Raw genomic sequence first — 26,202 nt, 5'->3', positions numbered from 1 at the left:
TATTTTAGAATAAGGCTGTAACGTAACAAAATGTAGAAAAAGTCAAGGGGTCTGAATACTTCCCGAATGCACTGTAAAGCCTATGGTATTCTTTCTATAGAGGGTGAGTGAGCAAATCACAATGGTAAGAGCCTATGAAAAGATGCCTATATTTTCGTCTCATAAAAATACCTATGACATGATACTTTCCAAAGTGTCTCCAAGTGCAAACTGATGACTCTATCAATTTATGAACCATAACACAATGACATCCCTCATAGATTACACATTTCTCTTTAATCCTGCATGTTATTATAATGCTCAGTGGGATAGGCCTGCATTTTAAGAGATGGCTTGGTTTATTCCTCATTTTTCATTCATTTTTACCAGGTTAGTCTCATCGAGATAATAATCCACTTTTCAAAAGATACCTTAATTAAAATACATTAGGGCTCCTGAGTGGCGCTGTGGTCGAAGGCACTGCATCTCAGTGCCAGAGGTGTGACTACAGACCCTGGATTGATTCCAGGCTGTATCACAACCGGCCATGATTGGGAGTCCCATAGGGCGGCTTACAATTGGCCCAGCGTAGTCCGGGTTAGAGTTTGGCCGGGTTAGGCTATCATTGTAAATAAGAATTTGTTCTTAACTGACTTGCCTAGTTAAATAAAGGCAGAAAATTCTAAATAAGTCTATATGTGCAAGTAGCCTACACTCTGAGAAAAAAAATACACTATCTAGAACCTTAATGGGTTTCCCCATAGGATTCTACATGGAACCCAAAAGAGTTCTACCTGGAACCAAAAATGATTCTACCTGGCCAGTTTTTTCACACAAAACAATGCCACAGATGTCTCAAGTTTTGGGGGAGCATGCAATTGGCATGATGACTGCAGGAATGTCCACCAGAGCTGTGCTAGAGAATTTAATGTTAATTTGCTTACCAAAAGCCGCCTCCAATGTCATTTTAGAGAATTTGTCTGTATGTCCAACCATACTCACAACCGCAGATGAGGTATAACCACACCAGCCCAGGACCTCCATATGTGGCTTCTTCACACGTGGGATCACACGTGGGATAGTCTTAGACCAGCCACACTGACAGCTGATGAAACTGACTAGAATTTATGTCTGTAATAAAGCCCATTTGTGGGGGAAAAAACGAATTCTGATTGGTTGGGCTGGCTCCCCAGTGGGTGACTGCGCCCCTACACAGTCATGAGAAATCAATAGATTAGGCCCTAATAAAATTATTTCAATTGACTGATTAAAATCGTTGAAATTGTTGCATTTCTATTTTTGTTCAGTATACATCAATGAAGGGTAATGGACACACTTCTAAACAACATATGTTTAATGTAATGAAAAGGCACTTTAACGCCTGTTGCCTATCCGATAAACTCGACAAAAGATCTCATCTAGATTAGGCCTTCTTAGAACCCCTAAACCCATAAACGATAAAGAGATTTTTGTTGTAATCTAGGAATAAGGTATTAGGCTCAAGAGAAATCCTATTTATCCCAGCATTTTAAAAAAAAGCAGCTGCCCGTGGCAAATGGTGCTTGCATGGAAGTGGGACATTCTTCAAAGGATTGTTTAAATTTGACTACAAACCAATGAACAGAAACTCGTCACACTCGTCACACATCACCATCGCATAAACGATCTGACAAAAAAAATAATTGCGGGTGGATAATCCTATGATGATGTGTCAAAAGGAAAGTGGTGCCATTTAGAAGTGCCACTGGCTGTTGTGTACACTGCTGTGCACTGTACATAACACGCAAATAGTAATACAGGCCTAGCGTACCATCCCGTCAAAAATATTTAATTGTGTTTTTGTCAAATGTGGTGATTGCTTTTGAATAGTGACCATAAACCATTGTTCTTCTTGTGTGATCACAGATTTCCTCACGGGGTCGCTGCCGACAGTCACATGTTTGTTGCATTACCCAAGGAACAGCCTAACAACCAGTATTGATTTTACTCTTCTTAATGATACCTTTTATGATGTGTGTAACGTTTCATTGGGCCATACTTTGATTGAATTTATTTCAGATCGACCTATTTGAAAGTGTAGCTTTTGACGTTTCGGTCACCAGCATGCCTAATGGTCTTGCGCTATAAGGGGCTATAAACTCAATTATACATAACAATGTAATTTGTAATTATTTGTGTGCTGAAATTAGTATTTTTTTTTTTATAGAAACGTCCTTTCAAGTAACGTCGGAGTTCCAGTCCGCCCACACGAGTCGCCGCTCAACTCAATCATAAATCGTGGAGTTGAGTTGAATCGGCTATAAATCGGCTATAAACCCACAGGTCTAGCAGGCTAATAAATAATCCATAGGCCTAACCGTTCGATTGTTGTCCCTATTTTTTTTGTCGCCAATAGGTATACGAGTGGCATGTCTCTTACAATATAAAATAGAGGGAATCTAAAAGTCTATTTTGTTTTGCTCTACATCAAGGGTTAAGGTTGCCTGTGATGCCATATGCTGTTGGCGGGGAGGATGGAGGGGAGTGAGAGAGAGAGAGAGAGAGAAGGCATCATCAGTTCGCTACGATCGCGGGGGAATCAGAAGCGAAAACAGAACGTGGACACAATGGATTCTCTAATAGACCGATCGTAACTTGAACCAACCTCTGTGAAACACGGTGAGCAAGGTACGGTAACCAAACCTTAGTAAAGACGTAACGACATTTCCTTTTTTTCGTTGCTTTTATTTTGCCCGTTTTGTAGAGAAAGAGAACTGTTATTCCGACTGCAGAAGATGCAGGAAGCGACATACAGCCATCATGCAAGCGAGGTGTTCGAGGCCCTTCATTTCCGCAGGGTCCTAATGTTTTTGACAACACGTTGTTTTGACGGACGCTCATAGGCTATTGTCGGGGATGTTTAATGAAAGTGTATTCCACAATAAATGTCCTGTGTAGACATAGTTTGTTGAGTAGTGCCAGCGTTTAGAGCGAACAGACTAAACTAAAGCGCTCCTTAATCCTAACTGTCTGTCTGCCAGGTAGGCTATTCCTCACAACAAAAACCTATCATAACATGACAGTCCATGATGTGTTCATTTTAGATGCTCCGTTGCACATCAGACAAACTTTGCTACATTTTACAGAGTACCTATTTGGAACTTGTCGTTTCCTGGTACAATGTATCGTACCGTTGTTGGACTGTAGCTGAGAAAATGGCTATTTTGTGTCAATATAACGGAATGGTCTATACGCCGAGAAGATGAGTCACTGACAAAATAGCATGCTCTATGCCTAAAGAACTACGGGTAGATTGTGTTCGTGTTTTGTAGAGGAGGACCTTTTGTGCCATCAATTCATATAGGCTGTTGCAATAGGTTATTCCATTCATGGAAATAGCAACGATCAAATGCGGATATCCGGATTCTCTGTCCGATTTCAATTAGGCCTGATGTTGCATAGATTCTCATCATAGACAGTAGGCATATTTAAATCCAACTGAAATCATACATGACATGTAGGCTACAGCAGTCTTCATAACATAGGCCTATGTGTAGTGGTAGCAGGATACTGTGCTCTCTTTGTAAATAAAATTAGAAAAGTGTTAATATACAATAACAGGAAGCTGGATCAATGCAGTGCTGCTGATTGAAGAATTAAGGCATTGTGGCTGTTATTTGCATAATCATGGTCCAGCTTGATATGTTTTACATGATTTGCAACAACAATTAGGCATATTTATTCTATTACATGGTCTGAGTTACAGTATATATACAAAAGTATGTGGAAACCTTTCAAATTAGTGGATTTGGCAATTTCAGCCACACCCATTGCTGACAGGTGTATACAATTGAGCACACAACCATGCAATCTCCATAGACTAACATTGGCAGTAAAATGGCCTTACTGAAGAGCTCAGTGACTTTCAACTTGGCACCGTCAGTTAGTCAAATTTCTGCCCTGCTAGAGCTGCGCCAGTCAACTGTAGGTGCTGTTATTGTGAAGTGGAAACATCTAGGAACAACAACGGCTCAGCCGTGAAGTGGTAGGCCACACAAGCTCACAGATCTAAAGCGCATAGCGCGTAAAAATCTGTCTGTCCTTGATTGCAACACTCATTACCGAGTACCAAACTGCCACGTCAGCACAATAACTGTTTGTCAGGAGCTTAATGAAATGGGTTTCCATGGTGGAGCAGCCACACACAAGCGTCAGATCACCATGTGCAATTCCAAGCGTCGGCTGGAGTGGTGTAAAGCTCGCTGCCATTGGACTCTGGAGCAGTGGAAACACATTCTCTGGAGTGATGAATCACGCTTCACCATCTGACAGTCCGAGGAATGAATCTGGGTTTCGCGGATGCCAGGAGAACACTACCTGCCCCAATGCATAGTGCCAACTGAAAAGTTTGGTGGAGGAGGAATGATGGTCTGGGGCTATTTTTCATGGTTCGGGCTTAGTTCCAGTGAAAGGTCATCTTAACACTACAACATACTACATTCTAAACGATTCTGTGCTTCAAACTTTATGGCAACAGTTTGGGGAAGGCCCTTTCCAGTTTCAGCATGACAATTGCCCCCATGCACAAAGAGAGGTCCATACAACAATGTTTTGTCGAGATCACTGTGGAAGAACTTGACTGGCCTGCACAGAGCCCTGACCTCAATCCCATCTAACACCTTTGGTATGAATTGGAACACCGACTGCGAGACAAGCCTAATCGCCCAACATTAGTGCCCAACCTCACTAATGCTCTTGTGGCTGAACGGAAGCAAGTACCCGCAGCAATGTTCCAACATCTAGTGGAAAGCCTTCCCAGAAGAGTGGAGGCTGTTATAACAGCAAAGGGGGGACCAACTCCATATTAAAGCCCATGATTTTGGAATAATATGTTTGACGAGCAGGTGTCCATATACTGTTGGTTAAATAGTGTATTTGAGTGAGCTTAAAGACATTGGATTTGTATTCCTCTCTCAGCCAGACTCATGGCTCTGATTGCATGAATGAGGATTATTGTAATACAGTTAACTTTAAAGAGGTGTCTTTCTACTTTGCAGCAGCTTTTGCTGTCGGTGGTGAGACCTGAAATCTTAAGGCAGCTGATAAAAATCCTAGCGATCAAATTATATAATGACTAAGGGACACAGCAAAAGTTGGATTTCTGCCAGGCCTACTCCAATTTGCAATCTGGTGTTATTGTTGTAAACCCTAGACTAGTCATATAATGTATATCTCATATCCTTCACTGCAATTCTCCTTAAGTGTAGGTGAATAGATTTTCTGTGCCCAAGACTGTTCCCTATTTACGTCAGAGTAAACTTCCCTCACACCCACGTGTGTAGCTTTTTATTTTTTCTCTATCTTGCATCTAACTTCCTCCTTTTCAAGCCTCTATCCATTCTTCGCTTCCTCTCTCATGTGCAGAATTGCTATCTCCCTTTGGTTTTCACTAACCCACTCTCTCTTCCCCGCTATCGCTCAATGTGGTCCTTGCATTTGTGTCTGTCTACCCAATGTGCATGCAGACTCCCTCAGGTGAAATTGAGTAGTTTTGTTTGTTTTTCTCATCCAGGGGGAGGAAGACAGACAGAGGAGCTATGCTGTTACTTCCAAGTCTCAGTGGCTCAGTTTGATTAACCATGATGAAGACTGAACCCCCATCGGCGGGCAGTGCCAGCTCCACCCTCCGGAGCCCATCCCCCCACAGGAACGCCTACGAGGCGGGCATCCAGGCTCTGAAGCAGGCCCACGACGCTCTGAACAATGCAGCCAATGGGGACGACGCTGCCAAGGATGGCAAGCCGCCGCGGCCTACTGGCAGAGGGCGCCGCCAGTACGGCTCTAATGTCCACCGCATCAAGAACATGTTCATGCAAATGCAGTCACCTGGCGACGAGGACGACCCGTCCAAGGCCAATGACCAGGCGGTGCGGCTGTCCCTGCCCAGGGCCAGCAGCCTCAACGAAGATGTGAACCACAGCGCCCTGCTCAAGCTGGGCGCCACGGTCTCTGAGCGTGTCAACCGCTTTGACCCCAAGGGCGGCAAAGTTGGTGGGTCCCGAGGGGCATCAGCAGGGTACTCCAAGCTGCAGGAGACGAGGAAGATCTTCGAGCAGCGCCAGCTGCAGGAGAAGCAGTCGGCCACCAACCGCATCCTGCTCAAGAAGGAGCGTCCGGTTTCGTCCGCTGTCCAGGACAGCCGGCTGGACGTGGTAGTGCGCTTCAACGGCAGCACGGAGTCTCTGGACTGCCTGGATACGGTAGGGGGAGCCGGTGAGGCGGTGTCGCCCACTGTAAGCCAGCTTAGCGCCGTCTTCGAGAAGGGGGACCTGAGGAACAACCTGCACCGGCCCTCCTCCACGTCCCCGTTGCCCTCCCGAGAAGAAAGCCCCACTCCGGTAAAAACAGCAGAATGCCTCAACTCCAAAATCATCGCCAGGAAGGTGCAAGTCTTGCCCCCAGGCAGTCAGGGGGATGGGAGCAGCCAACACTTGGACCAGGAGGGTTCCCCCAGAAGCCCCAGGAACAGAGCAGCTCCCCGAAACGATGACAGCTCCTCAGGAAGTACACAAACAGGGGATAGGACCTCTTCTGCTTCTACCGAAGCCAAGTCTGAGAGGGAGCGAGGGAAGGAAGCCAGGGGCTCAAGTACAGGAGGCGAGCCTAGCAGAGAACCCATACCCAGGGACCAGGAGGACTCCTCCGCACCCGAGGCAGGGAGCCGGCTGGTGCAGGCCGAGGTCCATGCCTCACTGGAAAATGGAGAGGCCCCTGGGGTCCCCAGCGACCTGGCAGGGCGCCAGGAGGGAGAGAGGGGACACAGGGAGGAGCCTGGGGAGGGGCCCCAGTGTGAGGGACAGGAAGAGGATGGCCTGGAGGAGGAGTCTCGTAAGGATGATTACTCAGAGGGCGACCTGGTGGACATCAGCGCGTACAGCGGCATCGGAGAGGACTCCGGCGGCAGCCAGCTGGATGAGGATGAGGAGGAGGAAGATGAGCCTTACGAGCCAGAGTCGAGCTGCTCTGAGGTCCCGGGACTGCCTGCCGAGGAGGAAGCACCGCCGGAGAACAGGAAGATCTGCTTTAGCACTGGACCAATAAAGGTGAGTCTCTGGTTCAGGTGGGTAGAAATGACGAACAGTTTATCAAGAGATGATAAGGGAAGAGACATCAATGCTGGTCTGAAGTGGAGATCAGAAGATGTCTGTAGTGGTAGACCATTATTTCTACCTGTAGGCATAGTACTTGAGTAGTTTTATTATTTGTTTGACAGTAGTATTCAGAATACTATGCTGTCTGATTAATTTGTGTAGAAGCCATAGTAGGTGTTGGTTGATACTGCCCCATTTTTTTCCCCACATTGGCCTATTTTCTCTACACTGACACAATTGAATGACTTAGCATTTCCTGTATTGGTGAAAACAACTTGTGAAAGCCTGTGCAAAGGTCAGCATCCACATGCTTCCTTCCATCTTCAAATCAAATGTTATTAGTCACATGCTTTGTAAACAGGTGTGTACTAACAGTGAAATGCTTACTTACAGGCTGACTACACCGCTTGCGTCGCAAAATAAATGTAGAAATCTATATTATTAAATTATTGCAACATCGCACGCGCCAACGAGCGTCTGCGTTGCCAAGGGCTAAAGTAGAAGTCAGTTCTATTTGTGACGCAGATCATGGTGCAAGTCCTGCCTCTCCCATCCGTTCATTGGTTTATAGAAGCAGATACCCACGTGCCATCTCCTCATTGGTTATATCCATGTGGGTGACTGAAAGACGAACAAGGTCGGTGGCGGCAATGCACCTAATTTATGAAAGTTGCCAATCGCATAAAAAGTCAAGAGAAGAAAAGTTAGCTAGCAACAGCAGGCTAGCTAAATAGGACAAATTAGCTAGCAAGTGCAAGCAAGCTAGCTAAATTGCCATAAATGTTAAATGCTTTTCGACCTGTCCCCAAATTAATATAATTGGTTCAGAGTTTGTTTTGATATTTTAACCTGCGTGTCGTGATCGCGTTTGGTGTGGGGGGACAAAATACATTCATGCACGATGGCGCACGTGCGCAAACAGTTTGGGTTCCGTGTTAGGGGCCCTTTCCAACAATGCAGAGAAAGAAAATAGAGAAATAATAAAGTAAAACATATAATATATACACAATGAGTAACAATAACTTGGCTATATACAGTTGAAGTCGGAAGTTTACATACACCTTAACCAAATACATTTAAACTCAGTTTTTCACAATTCCTGACATTTAATCCTAGTAAAAATCGCTTGTCTTAGGTCAGTTAGGATCACCACTTTATTTTAAGAATGTGAAATGTCAGAATAATACTAGAGAGAATGATTTATTTCACCTTTAATTTATTTCATCACATTCCCAGTGGGTCAGAAGTTTACATGCATTCAATTATTATTTGGTAGCATTGCCTTTAAATAGTTTAACTTGAGTCAAATGTTTGGAGTAGCCTTCCACAACCTTCCCCCAATAAGTTGGGTGAATTTTGGCCCATTCCTCCTGACCGAGCTGGTGTAGCTGAGTGAGGTTTGTAGGCCTCCTTGCTCGCACATGCTTTTTCAGTTCTACCCACAAATTTTCCATCAGATTGAGGTCAGGGATTTGTTTTGGCCACTCCAATACCTTGACTTTGTTGTCCTTAACTTTGGAAGTATGCTTGGGGTCATTGTCCATTTGGAAGACCCATTTGCGACCAAGCTTTAACTTCCTGACTGATGTCGAGTTGTTGCTTCAATATATCCACATAATATATGTGTTTATTCTTGCGTACTATTGTTTGTAGAGTTTGTTTGTTTGTAGAGTTTTGGAAATTGCTCCCAAGGATGAACCAGACTTGTGGAGGTCTACAATTTTTTTTCTGAAGCCTTGGCTGATTTCTTTTGATTTTTCCCATGATGTCAAGCAAAGATGCACTGAGTTTGAAGGTAGGCCTTGAAATACATCCACAGGTACACCTCCAATTGACTCAAATTATTTCAATTAGCCTATCAGAAACTTCTAAAGCCATGACGTCATCTTCTGGAATTTTCCAAGCTGTTTTAAGGCACAATCAACTTAGTGTATGTAAACTTCTGACCCAGTGGAATTGTGATTAAGTAAAATAATCTGTCTGTAAACAATTGTTTGAAAAATGACTTGTCATGCACAAAGTAGATGTCCTAACCGACTGGCCAAACTATAGCTTGTTAACAATAAATTTGTGGAGTGGTTGAAAAATGAGTATTAATGACGGCAACCTAAGTGTATGTAACCTTCTTACTTCAACTGTAAAAGGGGTAGCAGTACCTAGTCGGTGGCAATGGGTACGAGATAATTGAGGTAGATATGTACTAGAGGTCGACCGATTATGATTTTTCAACGCCGATACCAAAAAAGCCGATACCGATTTAATTGGCTGATTTTAAAATAAAAAAATAATTTGTAATAATGACAATTACAACAATACTGAATGAACACTTATTTTAACTTAATATAATACATCAATAAAATCAATTTAGCCTCAAATAAATAATAAAACTTTTCAGTTTGGTTTAAATAATGCAAAAGAAGAAAAAAGTAAAAGTGCAATATGTGCAATGTAAGAAAGCTAACGTTTGAGTTCCTTGATCAGAACATGACAACATATGAAAGCTGGTGGTTCCTTTTAACATGAGTCTTCAATATTCCCAGGTAAGAAGTTTTAGGTTGTAGTTATTATAGGACTATTTCCCTCTACACCATTTGTATTTCATTAACCTTTGACTACTGGATGTTCTAATAGGCACTTTAGTATTGCCAGTGTAACACTATAGCTTCCGTCCCTCTCCTTGCTCGAACCAGGAACACAACAACAAAAGCCACCCTTGAAGCAGCGTCACCCATGCAGAGCAAGGGAAACAACCACCCCAAGGCTCAGAGCGAGTGACGTTTGAAACGCTATTAGCACGCGCTAACTAGCCAGCCATTTCACTTCGGTTACACCAGCCTCATCTCGAGAGTTGATAGGCTTGAAGTCATAAACAGCGCAATGCTTGACGCACAACGAAGAACTGGTGGCAAAACGCACGAAAATACTGTTTGAATGAATGTTTACGCGCCTGCTTCTGCCTACCACCACTCAGTCAGATACTTAGATACTTGTATGCTCAGTCAGATTATACGCAATGCAGGACACGCTAGATAATATCTAGTAATATCATCAACCATGTGTAGTTAACTAGTGATTATGATTGATTGTTTTTTATAAGATAAAGTTTAATGCTAGCTAGCAACTTACCTTGGCTTACTGCATTCGTGTAACAGGCAGTCTCCTTGTGGAGTGCAACGGTCGTTATTGCGTTGGACTAGTTAACTGTAAGGTTGCAGGATTGGATCCCCCGAGCCGACAAGGTGAAAATCTAGGCCGTCATTGAAAATAAGAATGTGTTCTTAACTGACTTGCCTAGTTAAATAAAGATTAAATAAAGGTTAAAAAAAAATCCTAAAATACTGATTTACAATTGTTATGAAAACTTTAACTATTAAATCATTATTTAAGAGAGGTGCAAGAGAGGTGATCAAGTTTAACTATCTAAGATGTGCCAAACACATTCTCTCCAGATCAGGGCTCCAGCCATGCATTTGTTTTGTTAACTTTCTAGATAAGTAGCTAGCTTGCAAGATCAAGCTTCTTGGTTACAGCAGAGACAATCAATCCCCTCCTGGATCAAGATCCCTGCTGTCTATTATTTATTTTGTGCTTACAGCAAACATTTTGAGATAGTTGTACAACTTCGTGAGCTGGGGTGTCTTTTCCCCTGCAATTAGTTTAACGTTCTCTTGCGGTTGTTAGCATTTAGCTAGCGTCCGCTATGTCAATTTGCCAGGTTTGTTAGCATTTTTAAACATTTTCTTTCAAGACAGTACTTTTTTTTACATCTGGAAAGATGTGTGCACTGTCTTGTGATCACTGCCGGTATAACCGTATACCCCGGTAGTGTACAGAAACGGTATGAAAATCTGGATACTTCCCAACACTTCTACGGAGTGCATCAGAGATAGAAGCTAATAGCTAGATGTTGTGTGTTGGGTTTTGACTTCTGGATATCAGTCCCACTTATTGGTCTAGCTGTTTGAACACCGCAGCGGTATCCAGAACAGCGTGTGCAGCAGGTAGCTTAGTGGTTAGAGTGTTGGGCCAGTAACCGAAAGGTTGCTAGATCGAATCCCCGAGCTGACAAGGTAAAAAGCTGTCGTTCTCCCCCTGAACAAGGCAGTTAACCCACTGTTCCTAGGCCGTCATTGTAAATATGAATTTGTTCTTTAACTGACTTGCCGAGTTAAATAAAGGTTCAATAATAAATACTGCAGAACACTACTGTGTGAGCTGCTCTAAGTATGACTAAGTGACTGACAACTTGTGAAATCTCTTTTTGGCTTGGTCAGCATTCATGACTTTGCTTGACACTGAGGGCCTACCCAGTAGTCCTGACAGCAGGATAGACTTGTTCCTCCTGCCTTGACACCAGACGGGTTCATCATTCCATAGCTTAATTCCTCTGAGATCTGTATGTTATATCATGGTATCTCAAAAAAGCCGGGCGTAGAAAATTGATTAAAAAAATTCCTAATGCTGACTGCTGCTCCAATGATATGTAATTTCCTGCCAGGTATAGGCCAGGTGTTCTCATGGGCTTCAGTCTGAACCACAACTACATTGTTTACTTAAAATGTCGGTAGGTAGAGATTAGCTCTAGGCTACTGCATGTCGTCATTATGAAATGTCAGATGGTTATGCCAATGGCCTTTCTCTCCTGTCCCTTGGTGACTTGCCATTAAATGCCACCAGCAGGTAGTGTGGATTTCATCTCCCCACCATGCACAGCATGATAACCAACCGGGCAGCCACCATATCACTGTAACGATATGTTATGTGAGAGGGATTTTCAGTCGCAATTTTTGCCTTTAAAATATATCTTCACCTCTTCTCAGTCAGTGAGTGTCTGAGATTTCATGATTGTGATTAGGGCACAATAGATTTGCAGCACAGCCTTGTAATCCTGGTAAAGGATTGACTGCTTCGCAGTAGGCCACCCTTAAGCACAACCGCTTGTGACACGTGTAGTGGCATGCCATGACTTTGCTGTCACAGCAAGCAATATCCCTTTATTCCTCAGTGGAGGAGGATAGAGCGCTATCAGATAGGCTAGTCCATCAGTGTAGAGTGGAAGGTTTGATTTTGTTAAGTCTACTAGACCACCTATCTCTGCATAGCCATTGCTGTTGCACTTTTGAATGTTACACTGAATTGATCTGACCTGTGCAAGAACAGATGACGACAGTTCAGCATCTTAAGTGTCCTTTCTGACCTATCGACCCTGTTATGATGTTACGGCTTTAACTCAACCAAGGGTGTGGCTTAACCATGACACATTTACTGCACCTGGGAGTTCATTCTGCGGTCAGCTTCCATTGTTGATAAACTGTGCTGTATATGAGTGTCTTGTTTTGTCTGCAGTATTGCCTGATACTTACTCATATTCCCGTACCATGGGTGACTGACTGACTCCCTCTCTTAGCCAAGGTGAGGGCACTCCGTGAAGAGAATGAATTTCAGTTAGGCATTCAGCAGTCCATGGAGATGACTTGTTGAATTGCCCGTGTTGTCCTTTTTGCATAGACAAGGAAAGAACAGGCAGGTCCATTCTCCTCTCAGTCAGCTCCAGAGTTTCTGGGTCACTGGAGGTCTGCATCCCAAATTGCACCATATTCCCTAGATAGTGCACTGACCTGGTCAAAAGTAGTGCACTATAACAAATTAAATTCAGACATTGGCCTCATTACGGAAAAAATCATTGATGCATTTAATCATAATTTGATTTCAGCGGGTATCTCTTTGAAATAACTACTTGTAAGCCTATTCACAATGATATTGGGCTGGATGCTGATTGGGGAAACTTGCTGAATGATCAGAGAAATTATAGTCAAAGCTTTTCTTTTAGGCTATTTACAGAAAAGAAAGTCCTGGATGCTTTTCTAGCAATAGACAACAAGAAATCCACAGGGGCCGACCAATTGGAACCTGGGCTGCTTAAGTGTGCAGCGTCCATCATTGTTGGCTCAAACCCACTTTTAAATTTTATTTGTATTGTTGTCAGGATATATTCCAAAAGTATGGAAATTAGCTCTTGTTCTGCCACTCCACAAGGGCGGGATAGTAGTGATCTTAATCATTATTGCCCCATTTCAAGGCTTCCTTGTATGGTTAAGATTCTTGAATCCTTGGTAAATGTACAACTTTGCTATTTCTTTAAACTGAGAAATGTATTTACGAATGTAAACCAGTCAGGTTCAGGCCTGGACGTAGTACTATTACAGCAACCATATTAGTTAATCATATTCTCAATGCTTCAGACACTAAAATTAAATATGCTGCTTTGTTTGTGGACCTGCCCAAAGATTTTGATACTGTTGATCATGCTCATTTATTGAATAAGTTGTCCTCAATAGGCCTGAGCTCTGACGCCTGTTCATGGTTTCATGATTATCTTAGTGACAGAACTCAGGCTATCGTGATTGATGGGACTAAGTCTGAATTTCTTGATGTACATAAAGGTGTACCACAGGGGTCCATTTTGGGACCTGTTCTCTTCACTATTTATAGTGGTCAATCTGTACTTTAAAAAAAACGTTATCTATATGTGGATGATACTATATTATCAATGCTATTGACCCGAATGTTGATCTGGCATTTTTAAAACTACAGTCAGATTTTATAGCTATGCAGGAATCCCTTGCTGATTGAAAACTTAATATGGGCAAAACTAAATACATGTTGTTTTTAATCGGAAACATTCTTATGAGAGTTTAACGACACGTTCCCTCGTTAGATGGTTCTCCAATCGAACGTGTTCCCGCATTTCGATTGATATGGATTTGACTTTTTGTTTTTTTTACATATAGATGAGCTGGTTAATTAAGAAGATGAGATTTAAAGTTGTCTTTTTTTACAGAAACAGATTGTGCCTTTCTCTAAACTGTAGGAAGAAGATTATTTAGTCAACCTTTTTTATCTGTTCTTGATTATGGTGATATTATTTATAAAAGTTCAGCTGCTACTACTCTTAACCTGTTCAGGCCTGCCTTTGCTTTTTCTTCTCAGTGGTTGATTATTTAGGTTTTTCAGACTGATATGGCATTCATACCTCAGTGAAAGCACCGTAATATGACATGCAAACTTAATATATGCTCCATCTCTTCCTCTAAGCAGGCATGCTGTCACTCTTATCAGACACAATTTTTACTTTCCATGGTGGAGAGCTGAGAATAAACACCAAGTCCCTCTGCATTTAGGGCATGTTAGCCCCTGCGCTTTCTTTCTCTCTCCCTCTCGCTGTTTGTCTGTGTCAGCTGGCTGGCAGTACATTCCTTCAGTCCCCTATGTTATACCACCCTGCATCCCACTGCTGGTTTGCCTCTGAAACTAAGCAGGGTTGGTCCTGGTCAGTCCCTGGATGGGAGACCAGATGCTGCTGGAAGTGGGCCAGAGGACCAGTAGAGGGCACTTTTTCCTTTGGTCTAAATAAATATCCCAATGCCCCAGGGCAGTGCTGTTTTTCACAGGGGACGTTAAAACAGTCTTGACTCTCTGTGGTCACTAAATATCGTATGGCACTTATCGTAAGAGTAGGTGTGTTAACCCCGGTGTCCTGGCTAAATTCCCAATCTGACCCTCATACCATCATGGCTACCTAATCATCCCCAGCTTCCAATTGGCTCATTCATCCCCCACTCCCCTGTAACTATTCCCCAGGTCGTTGCTGTAAATGAAAATGTGTTCTCAGTCAATTTACCCTGTAAAATAATTTGCCCAATCTCAGATCAGTGAGAGTCTGGTACATGCATAAACTGACAGCTCTGTGAGTTGGTCCAAACTGTGTGTTTATATGCGCACACATGTTCATTGTGTACATGCTGTCATGACGTTGACCTGGGGGTAGGTTTATGACAGTCATAAAGACCTCTCCCCCCCCCCCTTTTTCCACTCTACCCTACTGAGGTTACATTTGCAAACCCCTTGGTTAACATAGAGATTCTGGGAACATCAGAAGGTGGGGGGAAATGAACTATATTCTGGTAATCCGACCAATTGAACATATGCAGTGGTACTTAATGAATATGATGTCAGTGATAAGATGATAAGATGACATAAACTCTACAGTGGAAAATCAACACATCAGAGTTATCGGATTCACATGGAATTGTTGTTCAATTTAAATTTTTGAATATGAAATTATTCGTGATGGGATGAAATATGATTTTAGCTTCTAAAATATGATAATTGGGTTTTCATAAGGTTAGGGCTCTGCTCAATCAGTGGCCCGCCCCTGTGAAGAGTCATGGGTTATAAAACTTTTCAGACACACCCTTCTCGGTCCGCTATATAAAGCCTTGACGAAAATGTAACCTCCTGTTCCAAGGATGTGAGGACGACGGTCCGATGTCAGAATGCTTCAGATAATAACTACAGAACGAAGCCAACATCAGCGTGAGCTTTGGTTACGAATGGTATGGACTTTGAACTCTTATTCACTAATGAAGTGATACCTCCTAGCCGTTGAGCTAGCAACAGCAGCTGCAAACGAGGGTTAGGAAGGAACAGACAGAGTATCCCGTCTATCACAAAATGACGTTACTACAACGTATCCAATTGACCACCAGAGACATTCTTCAAAGGACTCGGTTTGGCAACACGGCCTTCCAACTACCACCAACCTACAGCTCAGAGTAAATATTTATTGCATTTTCCTTTTCCAAATGGGCGGTAATTTAGAATGCATAAGGTACTGTATTTACGATAGCACAGTCTTCCCGCTCTTTCACTCAAACCCAGCCCTTTTCTTTTGTGTAACCAGCTGTCTTATCTGTTCCGCCCGCTAGGGATGTTTTCCTTTATGACGTCATTTGTAATCAAGTTATATAATTCATTATTTGTATATGTAATTCTGTGTGATTAGTTAGGTATTTAGTAAATAAATAATTAAACCCAATGTTGTATTGCTGATTCAACTTGTTAGCCAGGGTTCATGAAGATATCTGAAAGTTGTAAATTCTTGGTTGAGACTGAATTAAGGTGACGATTAATATTGACTGCTCTTGATGTAAAATATTACTAGGGCTTTAAGAGTTTATTCGGAGGATAACAGCTCTATAAGTATTATTTTGTGGTGCCCCAACTCTCTAGTTAATTACATTTGCATGATTAGCTCAATCAGGTGATATTAATTACGGAGAAATGTTTTTACATAGAATAGCATGTCATATCACTTAATCCGGCATAGCCAAAGACACGACAATGCCTATTCAAGTGTGGTTGAGTATTTGTATGTGGATGAGAGGGTTTGTTTCTGTCCATCCTTGCATGTGTGATTTGTGAGAGAGTGACCCTGTTAAGTTTTTCCTGATCCCAGACAGACTTGGGCGGCCCCTCTTATCCTCTCAAAGGGAGGAAGCAGTAGAGAGGGAAGGTGGGGGCAGTTTAGGGTGAAGTTGGGGACATGACTGTGGGGACGCAACCTTATTCAATTCCGAGGTGCATATTGAAGATATTGGAAGAACTGTCCACGTACTATTCGTCAGCCAACAAGATGAGTAGGCCTAACGAACAGCAAAAGCACTAGCCTATGTCAATCTACTAACCCCCTAGTAAAAAGGTTTATCTATTCTGTGCGAGAAAGAAGTATTCCAAACATAGTCTGAGACAGTTGTGGGATGGGATAGATTGCAGATTAATACAACCACTAGCAAAAAAAATGTTTTTTAAGCAATGAGGCTGACATAACAGATCAGAACATTTAGCTTTGAATGTTGATGAACTATTAGGCTATTTCTTGACATTATAAGCGCAGCAATGCGCACATGGCAGTAGGCTATAAGTGCAAATGTTCCATTTTTTTATTAATTAATTAATTCTTATTTTATTTAACTAGGCAAGTCAGTTAAGAACAAATTCTTATTTTCAATGACGGCCTAGGAACAGTGGGTTAACTGCCTGTTCAGGGGCAGAACGACAGATTTGTACCTTGTCAGCTCGGGGGTTTGAACTTGCAACCTTCCGGTTACTAGTCCAACACTCTAACCACTAGGCTACCCTGCAGCCCCATTAGTGGGGAAAACACCATTCTCAAACGTGACCACAAATGTGATTATGCATGTTATGCTTTTATTATAAAGGTGCGTTTTTATGGTGAGAATTATCTTCCCCAAACTTGAAAAACCTGTGCTGTGTATGTATGTATGCCAGTTAGGCTTTAAACCCATTGTAAAGCTGATTTAATGTACTTAATTTTAAGAAGTTATTTGGCTACTTTTAGTTGTGATACAAACCCAATCAAAACATATAGGCCTATAGGCTAGGCTACATGAGGTGTGCAACAATGATTTGAAAAAGTTGCAAAAAAAGACTTGTTTCTTGCCTTACTGCAAGTGATAGGCTAATATTGTCACCCATCAGACTGTTCTTGATTCAATCTTGTCTTTACATATACTATATAAAATATGTGTGAAAACTTTTGGGAATGGGCAGAGGGAAATGGAGGGCGCTTTTCCTGTGGTTCCTTTTCATGCCAGCCAGGTAGGTTATACAGTGCCTTGCGAAAGTATTCGGCCCCCTTGAACTTTGCCTTTTGCCACATTTCAGGCTTCAAACATAAAGATATAAAACTGTATTTTTTTGGTGAAGAATCAACAACAAGTGGGACACAATCATGAAGTGGAACGACATTTATTGGATATTTCAAACTTTTTTAACAAATCAAAAACTGAAAAATTGGGCGTGCAAAATTATTCAGCCCCTTTACTTTCAGTGCAGCAAACTCTCTCCAGAAGTTCAGTGAGGATCTCTGAATGATCCAATGTTGACCTAAATGACTAGTGATGATAAATACAATCCACCTGTGTGTAATCAAGTCTCCGTATAAATGCACCTGCACTGTGATAGTCTCAGAGGTCCGTTAAAAGAGCAGAGAGCATCATGAAGAACAAGGAACACACCAGGCAGGTCCGAGATACTGTTGTGAAGAAGTTTAAAGCCGGATTTGGATACAAAAAGATTTCCCAAGCTTTAAACATCCCAAGGAGCACTGTGCAAGCGATAATATTGAAATGGAAGGAGTATCAGACCACTGCAAATCTACCAAGACCTGGCCGTCCCTCTAAACTTTCAGCTCATACAAGGAGAAGACTGATCAGAGATGCAGCCAAGAGGCCCATGATCACTCTGGATGAACTGCAGAGATCTACAGCTGAGGTGGGAGACTCTGTCCATAGGACAACAATCAGTCGTATATTGCACAAATCTGGCCTTTATGGAAGAGTGGCAAGAAGAAAGCCATTTCTTAAAGATATCCATAAAAAGTGTTGTTTAAAGTTTGCCACAAGCCACCTGGGAGACACACCAAACATGTGGAAGAAGGTGCTCTGGTCAGATGAAACCAAAATTGAACTTTTTGGCAACAATGCAAAACGTTATGTTTGGTGTAAAAGCAACACAGCTCATCACCCTGAACACACCATCCCCACTGTCAAACATGGTGGTGGCAGCATCATGGTTTGGGCCTGCTTTTCTTCAGCAGGGACAGGGAAGATGGTTAAAATTGATGGGAAGATGGATGGAGCCAAATACAGGACCATTCTGGAAGAAAACCTGATGGAGTCTGCAAAAGACCTGAGACTGGGACGGAGATTTGTCTTCCAACAAGACAATGATCCAAAACATAAAGCAAAATCTACAATGGAATGGTTCAAAAATAAACATATCCAGGTGTTAGAATGGCCAAGTCAAAGTCCAGACCTGAATCCAATCGAGAATCTGTGGAAAGAACTGAAAACTGCTGTTCACAAATGCTCTCCATCCAACCTCACTGAGCTCGAGCTGTTTTGCAAGGAGGAATGGGAAAAAATTTCAGTCTCTCGATGTGCAAAACTGATAGAGACATACCCCAAGCGACTTACAGCTGTAATCGCAGCAAAAGGTGGCGCTACAAAGTATTAACTTAAGGGGGCTGAATAATTTTGCACGCCCAATTTTTCCGTTTTTGATTTGTTAAAAAAGTTTGAAATATCCAATAAATGTCGTTCCACTTCATGATTGTGTCCCACTTGTTGTTGATTCTTCACAAAAAAATACAGTTTTATATCTTTATGTTTGAAGCCTGAAATGTGGCAAAAGGTCGCAAAGTTCAAGGGGGCCGAATACTTTCGCAAGGCACTGTACTCCTGTTGTAAAGAGAAGAAATGTACTTAATATTAGGAAAGTTGAGAAATAAATATAGTATTCCTAGCATATAGAAAGCTGATGGGATCCTCCTCTTTTTAGTAGAGGCCATCACTCTGTTTTCTCACGCAATTGCATAGCCAATAGAAATGTTCCGCAACAAGAGCTCATGAAGTGATTATTAGATTTTCGATTACATTTGCATTGATGTCAGAGTGATTAGAGGGACAATAGAGTACTGAGTACCAGGCAGTTAGTGAGTTTTGTAGGCTACTAGTGTCTGCAGGGATCTGAACCTGCAGACACTGTCTTGTAACAGGTCAATGTCTAACCTTCCTCACGTTGACTAAAACTGGCTGCCATCTGTAGTATTACAAGCTGACATCCTTCAATACATCTGGTAGATTATTCGTGTCCAACTAACCCCCAGCTACCGTGATTGTGTAAGTAATAATACTGTTTTTGATGCATCTTTTAATAAAAAACATTTTTTTTACCTTGTTTAACTAGGCAAGTCAGTTAATGAGAACAAATTCTTATTTACAATGACGGCCTACTGGCCAAACCCGGATGACTCTGGGTAAATTGTGTGCCGCCCTATTTCCAATCACGGCCGGTTGTGATACAGCCTGGAATCGAACCAGGATGTCTGTAGTGACGCCTCAAGCACTGAGATACAGTGCTTTAGTCCACTGCGCCACTCGGGAGCCCTAGGGCTGGGTGGGGGGGTATGTCGTCTCAGTTGGTAGATCTAGCACATGCATTCCAAAGGAAATGACTTATTTGAACAAATGACCTTCTCATCAACATCTATCCATAGCATCGGCGTATAAGCGGTATATAGTCCCATAACCTGGTCCATTGTCTTGTACAGTGCCACAGTCTAAGTAGTGAAACAGATTAGCGGAACGCCCTAGTGTTTATAAATAGAGGTCTACCGCTCTGAACGTTCCCATAATCCACTGCTTGATTCTTAGAGCCTCTGTACTGCCGTGCGGGGTTATTTAAAGACGTCTCCCTGTGTCAGGATGCTAGGGTGGCGCTGCAGGGGGGCAGGTCTGGAGGCCACTTAGGTTAGGTGGACATACTGTACCATAGACATCACGCTGCCGTAACGTGGATATTTTCTTCTGTTTCTCTCCCCATTACGCAGATGCCCTTATCTTTCCGATGCAGACTGTGCTCTTCAGTCAGCAGCCTTTCTGTTCACATTTTGATCGTTATCAAAGTTCCATCATTCCATGACGGGTCTTTTTATAGTCTTAAACGGGCAGCCTTGGTTACAATGTTGCCTAAGGCTTAGGAGGGGGGAGGGTGTCAATAGTGTCAGTAGACAGGAAGTCTTAACGTCTCCAGTTCCGGTCCCCTCGTCACCACCTGATGATGACACCGATAATGTCATTTGTATAAGAATGTCAAAAGGGTGAACCTCTCGTGACTCATTGTTTGGGTTAAGCTAGTTAGTAGCCTATAAGACCAGTCACCAGGGGAAGCCAGACTGCAACATTTTAGAACCTTAGCTAGGACTGTGATGTGTCTACACTTTCCCTCCACTGCGAGCGGTAAATGTGACACACGATAGCAGCGCAATTGACATTGCGCGGGCATCGGTGAATTCAATCAGGCTGTTATTTCATAAAGTAGATGACTAATTTATACTCCCTTGTGTGTCCTGTTGTAATTCATACTCCCGTGTAAATCCTTTATCTTTAAACTTTTTGACAACCAAGATGACATTTTCTGTAGGCATGGACATTTAGCGACAACAACTTTTAAACATTTCGGTCTGGTAGAAGATTTGTTCAGTGCGGTTAGTGATGATATGATACAGTGCGCTGGCTGGCTCGTGTGTGTGTGTGTGTGTGTGTGTGGCAATGAACTGCTGTTTGGCGTTCAGCACGTTGGCGGTGACTTGTACTGCGGCGCAACGCGGGCCATATTGAAGCGGCCCAAAATGAATTGACAACTTATATCATTGCGCGGGACAAATAGTAATGTGTCACTGGCTGGATCCTGTCCACAGGCCTCGAATTTGACACGTGGTCTAAATCGATTCTCCATATGTCTATGGGTGGACTGTGTGATGGCGTTGAATGGTGAGCTGTGTGTATTTTGTGTCAGTGAGTTTGGAGAAACTGGGTGTATAGTATTAAAGAGGAGGAGAACAATACCAATGGCATGTCTGAGCAGCACAGCAGACCTCCCTCTCTTTCCCTCCCTCGCCTCAGTCTGCCATTCCCCTCTCCCTTGGAGAGAAGGATTATTTAAAAAATCTGCCTTTCTCCCAAATATTCAACAGGAAATAGGCTATGCCGTGAGTCCCATTGTGCCAGTTCACACCTCAGAATTACAGCATAGCTTTTTCGTTCTTTGTTTCCACAGTGGGTGGTATTTTTACCTACAGATTGTGCCACAACAGACATTTTGTGCCGCCGTCTGACGTGTTTGCTCTTTTGCCGACAGCGGTTTGCATCCAAAAGGCAGGAGTTATTAGCAGAATTCTTGAGGACTGCTTCTGAGTTCCGAGTAGAACCTCCAAGAACAGGAACGGGACAGAGAGCATGTTCCATTTCTTCCAATTGTATTGTTCACAAACAGCATGTTATTATTCTCCACTTTCCAGGCTGGTTTTTCTTTAACTCTTTCTATGCCACTTCTAGACAATATTACTCATACAGAACAGTTACTGTATTACCAATGGCCTTAACTCAATTTAAACAGATGCTTTTGTATTTGTTCTGGTTCATTAACCTAACCTTGGGAGTCTCTCTACCAGCCTGCCAACAGTGTTCTGGCGGTGTGAATGATAGCTCATGTTGATCCTAATTATCTGCGAACCTCATTCCATCACTCCGATACTTTTTGAATTGCCTGCTCTTCAGAATTTGTGGGGGGGGGGGGGGTGGAAGCTTTGGAACAAATGAGGATATATCATGACTTCAACGTTACCCATAAAAGCCAATGTAATTCGACACAGGTGTGAGTCTACTGTTTGTTTCTGCCCACTGGAAAACCACTGGTTTGTGACGCTCCTCATCCACGGTTACTGTATCGCCTTTGTTTCGTGCCTTCATGTTAGAGAGAGCCTACTCCTCTGTGGACGCTCATGCCTGACTAGAACCTGAACTGAAACGCGCTTCGAATGAGGGAGGAAGAATGTTATTCCTGGCCTTGAGGTGGCCATCTTGGTAGTCATGTAGACCTCTACCTCCATTATGGAAGTAGAGGCATTCTTACTATACAAGACACAACCTCACAAACGCTCTAACTTCAGCGATGTACTGTACTGTACCCCCAGTCAGTGTATGGGCTCAAATGAACTGGTCTTGGCTGTGCTTCAGCACTCCATGTGATGATTTAACATCCTACTTCTCCCAGGATTTATTCGGCTGCTGACTGTAATGGCACAGTAACTCGCCTGATTTAAAGCGGCGATTTATAGGATATGGTGTTATGAAATATTGACTTGGGCTTGGTTAAATCACAACCCGAAACAGGTTAGGCATTGACAGCAAGCAGACTCTGTTTTTCCCCTCAGGACTTATTCTGCAGTTCTACGTAGGCCTACTCCGATCTCTTCTACCTCCAGCATGTTCCCCACAAAACAAATCTACTTTCAGGTGCTGTCACAGTCAGAAGCCTGACACAAAGCCAGGTCACAGGGAAACATTGTCAAGCGCACACAGCTTTTGTACATGCATCATGGGCAGTGGGTAGCCCAGCTGCTAAGGACTTGGACCTTTCGGTGGCCGGATTGAACCCTGGGCCGGGCAGTGCAAAAAATGTGGGAATTGTTCATGCCACTGGAGGCCTGCTGGGTTCAACACATGTTAAAAGACATCGCCCTACCGTTAGGCCCCTTGAGCGAGGCTCTTAACATGCTCTCCATCCAGGTGTGCTGATCCTGTGCTTTTAGAAAACAAAATTATAGCGTGTGTCTGAGTGCCTTGCCGTCGGGGTGAGATGGGAACAGCATTTAACCGTATGACTGTGGACGTTCAATCCAAGGCTGTGTTTTGTTTTATAGCCCCAAGAATAGGCAGTGTCTTAAGCACTGACTGCCATAAGCCACGACTTGTTTTATCTTCATTTGAGTAACGTCCATAGTGATCTCTTCTGTGTCTCCCAGTTAGCGGAGTCTGACATTTAGAGGAGGATGGTGAGAATGGATTGTTTGTGCCACATCGATTTAAGAGGCTGGAGTGTCATTTTGGGCGTTGCAGGGTCTGAATTCCGCTGGGATGTAAGTTAGTAACCCTTTTACATCCCTGTCATCACAAGGTTACAATGAAACAATTGTGTAATAATGATTAATAGACTACCCAGTGCCTCTTGGCTCTCATTGTAGCAAAAATAGTAATTCCCCGTAAAAACATTTCCTATAATTTCTCCTTAAAATAGTTAGCCTTCAGGCCTCCCGAGTGACTCAGTGGTCTAAGGCACTGCATCGCAATGCTAGCTGTGCCACTAGAGATTCTGGGTTCGAGTTCAGGAGGCCCATGGGGGGGATATCCTTGTCTCATCGCGCACTAGCGACTCCTGTGGCGGGCCGGGTGGAGTGCACGCTGACACGGTCGCCAGGTGTACAGTGTTTCCTCTGACACCTTGGTGCGGCTGGCTTCGGGGTTGGATGGGCATTGTGTCAAGAAGCAGTGCTGCTTGGTTGGGTTGTGTTGCGGAGGACGCATGGCTCTCGACCTTCGCCTCTCCCGAGTCCGTACGGGAGTTGCAGCGATGAGACAAGTCTGTAACTACTACCAATTGGATACCACAAAATTGGGGAGAAAAAAAGTGAAAAGAAAAGAAACATTTAAAAATAAAAATTCCTTCATCAAACCTCTATCTAGCAGCTTTCTCACATTTGAGTTAAATGTAACTGGTCAAGGAAGTATGACAATGTGATTTGGCTTACGTTCACTCAAGTGACCCATGAAAGCACCTAGCCTTATAGAAAACCTCTCCAGTGAGCTATTGGTTAATGACTAGCCCTTGTGTAACGCATTCAACTTGAACCTCATACTTGCCATGCCCTGGCACGACGTGAAGCTAGCCACATTACTGCTACATCTCTATTCGATAACAGCAACGCTTACTAGTGTATACAGGGAAGAGTGGCCATGTTGGAATCCGAGATTCAGAAATATACAATGAACCAAGATCAACAAGATGGTACACTTTGCAAGTGTAGATCAATTACCAAACTTTGTGTTATGGCGGTCTTTAAATAAACAACCTATTGTAGTTTGATGACCATGTGAACACGGTAAATCAAGCCATCAGTCTCAGGGAAGGCTTTGACCTTATTAATGGTTGTTGACGTGATTGTTTCCCAGGCAACTCCAATCGCTGCTCTGTTTCAGGATCAGATTTCTACCAAAGGCCATGACCATTATGCGCTAACAAGCAAAACAAATCTCTGCAAATGAATCTACTTAAATGACATTTTACACTGAATGTTAATCATTGTTTTGTTCTCTCTCTCTCCTGGTGAATGGCTTTCCCCCCTGTCACTCTCTAAACTGTGGCAACCTTCATTTTCATTTGTTTCTATTTCTATCTCGCTTTCCTACTCACACATTTATATTAAGAATTTTCTGTCTGTGGCGCAATCATGGCCTTTTCTTCCTCTCCCCTGTACATACGTACCTTCTTTCTGACACCATATTTACCTGTCTGTCTGCTAGGCTGTCTGACACAACACATTCAATGCATTCCTGCACAATACCCCCGTGTTTAATCTGCCTCTTTACCAAGATGTCAACACCAATGTCATCTAAAGCAGGACTTACTTATGGCTCACTTTTTTTTTTTCCCCTCAAAGCAAAATGCAGGGTTGCCAGTACCTGGACCTTTTCAAACCACAATTTCTAAAGTGCTTGGGTTTGATTTAGCCTAGTTCTTATAGAGGCTGTCCAAGGAAGGTTACAGTAGGGGAACAATTGGCAACCCCCTCACTAGTTATGACTCACACCCTGGTCTCTGTCTCAACATGCTCCAGAAACTTGATTCAATCCTGCTACTTTCATTCATTCTGTGTTTTTCTAATGCTCTCTTTATTTTGCTCTCTTTTTTTGTCCTTTCTTTATAGTTCTTTACCTGGCTCTGACTGACTGCTTTCTCTCTTTCTTTATCGTGTGTGTGTCTTTCTTTCTTTCTTTCTTACTCCCTCTTGAGTCAATTCAAAAGCCATTTATTTTCTAGGGGAATTTTGAATTTCTATCCACACCATGAATTGAAATGGAATGGAGCCCAACCCTGAAGGATACCATATAGTCATTACACTCCAATGTCACAGTTCATAAGAATCCAGTTTAATCGCTGCACCTGCAAACATTGCATTGTGAGGGAGGCCTTTTGGAGGCTTTTAGTCCTTTTGGATACACGCTTAGCTAATGACTTTCTCAGACACACAAAGAAGCTAGGCTAGAGCCTGCTGTTATTGTTATTGTGTTTTCTCCTCGACATGTTTTTCCTGGTGTTTGGGAGAGACTCCTACAAGGGCACTTGCAAGTGTGAACTGCGCCAGCCAGGAAAAGGAGGGAAAGGCGAGGAAGGATGGTGGAGTGGAAAGAGGAGGAGGGGAGGGAGGGGCAACGGAGAGAATATAGAGTGCAGTTAACGGTGGATGAGTTTTGGTGGGATGGAAGGAGGGAAAAGGGAGAGAAAGAGCGGGGGGGTGGGGGGGGGTTGATTCAGGATGTCTCTCCCAGACTGAAAAGTCTAATGAAGTGCGTACTCACTCGCGCACATAGCCAATCAATTTCTCCCTCTGTCTTTTACACCCATCCTTCTCTCAGACAGTTGATCACTTTATCTGAACCCCTGAAACATGTCTCCCTCTCTCTCCAGCCTCTCTCAGCCCTCTTCAGCTCCCCTCCATAGATCGACTGTGGTGGAGAGGCTTTGTTGTGGTGGTGTGGCAGCCTGGAACTCCCACAGCCTCCGTTTTTAGAATGCACTTATTATTGGTCTTCAAGCTGTCTGCGCTGTC

At 43.1% G+C, this 26,202-nt stretch overlaps 1 protein-coding gene across 2 annotated transcripts in view; it reads left to right on the top strand.

The window, feature by feature from the left end:
• The first annotated feature begins 2,476 nt into the window (after positions 1-2,476).
• The window catches only part of LOC109898306 (neurabin-2), a 69,467-nt gene continuing 45,741 nt past the window's right edge, over positions 2,477-26,202 (top strand). Inside the window, exons 1-2 of one of the 2 annotated variants that reach the window (XM_020493238.2) lie at positions 2,477-2,637; positions 5,531-7,061. In XM_020493238.2, the coding sequence (XP_020348827.1) occupies positions 5,598-7,061 (1,464 nt within the window). In that variant the 5' untranslated portion in view covers positions 2,477-2,637; positions 5,531-5,597. Of the gene's footprint in view, positions 2,647-5,530; positions 7,062-26,202 lie in introns of both variants that reach the window. The other variant, XM_020493237.2, reaches the window with a different exon arrangement.

This window comes from Oncorhynchus kisutch, linkage group LG10 (genome assembly GCF_002021735.2).
Source record: "Oncorhynchus kisutch isolate 150728-3 linkage group LG10, Okis_V2, whole genome shotgun sequence".
NCBI lineage: Eukaryota > Metazoa > Chordata > Actinopteri > Salmoniformes > Salmonidae > Oncorhynchus > Oncorhynchus kisutch.
The sequence above is the reverse complement of the archived record's forward strand: the minus strand, read 5'-3'. Positions and strand labels throughout refer to the sequence as shown.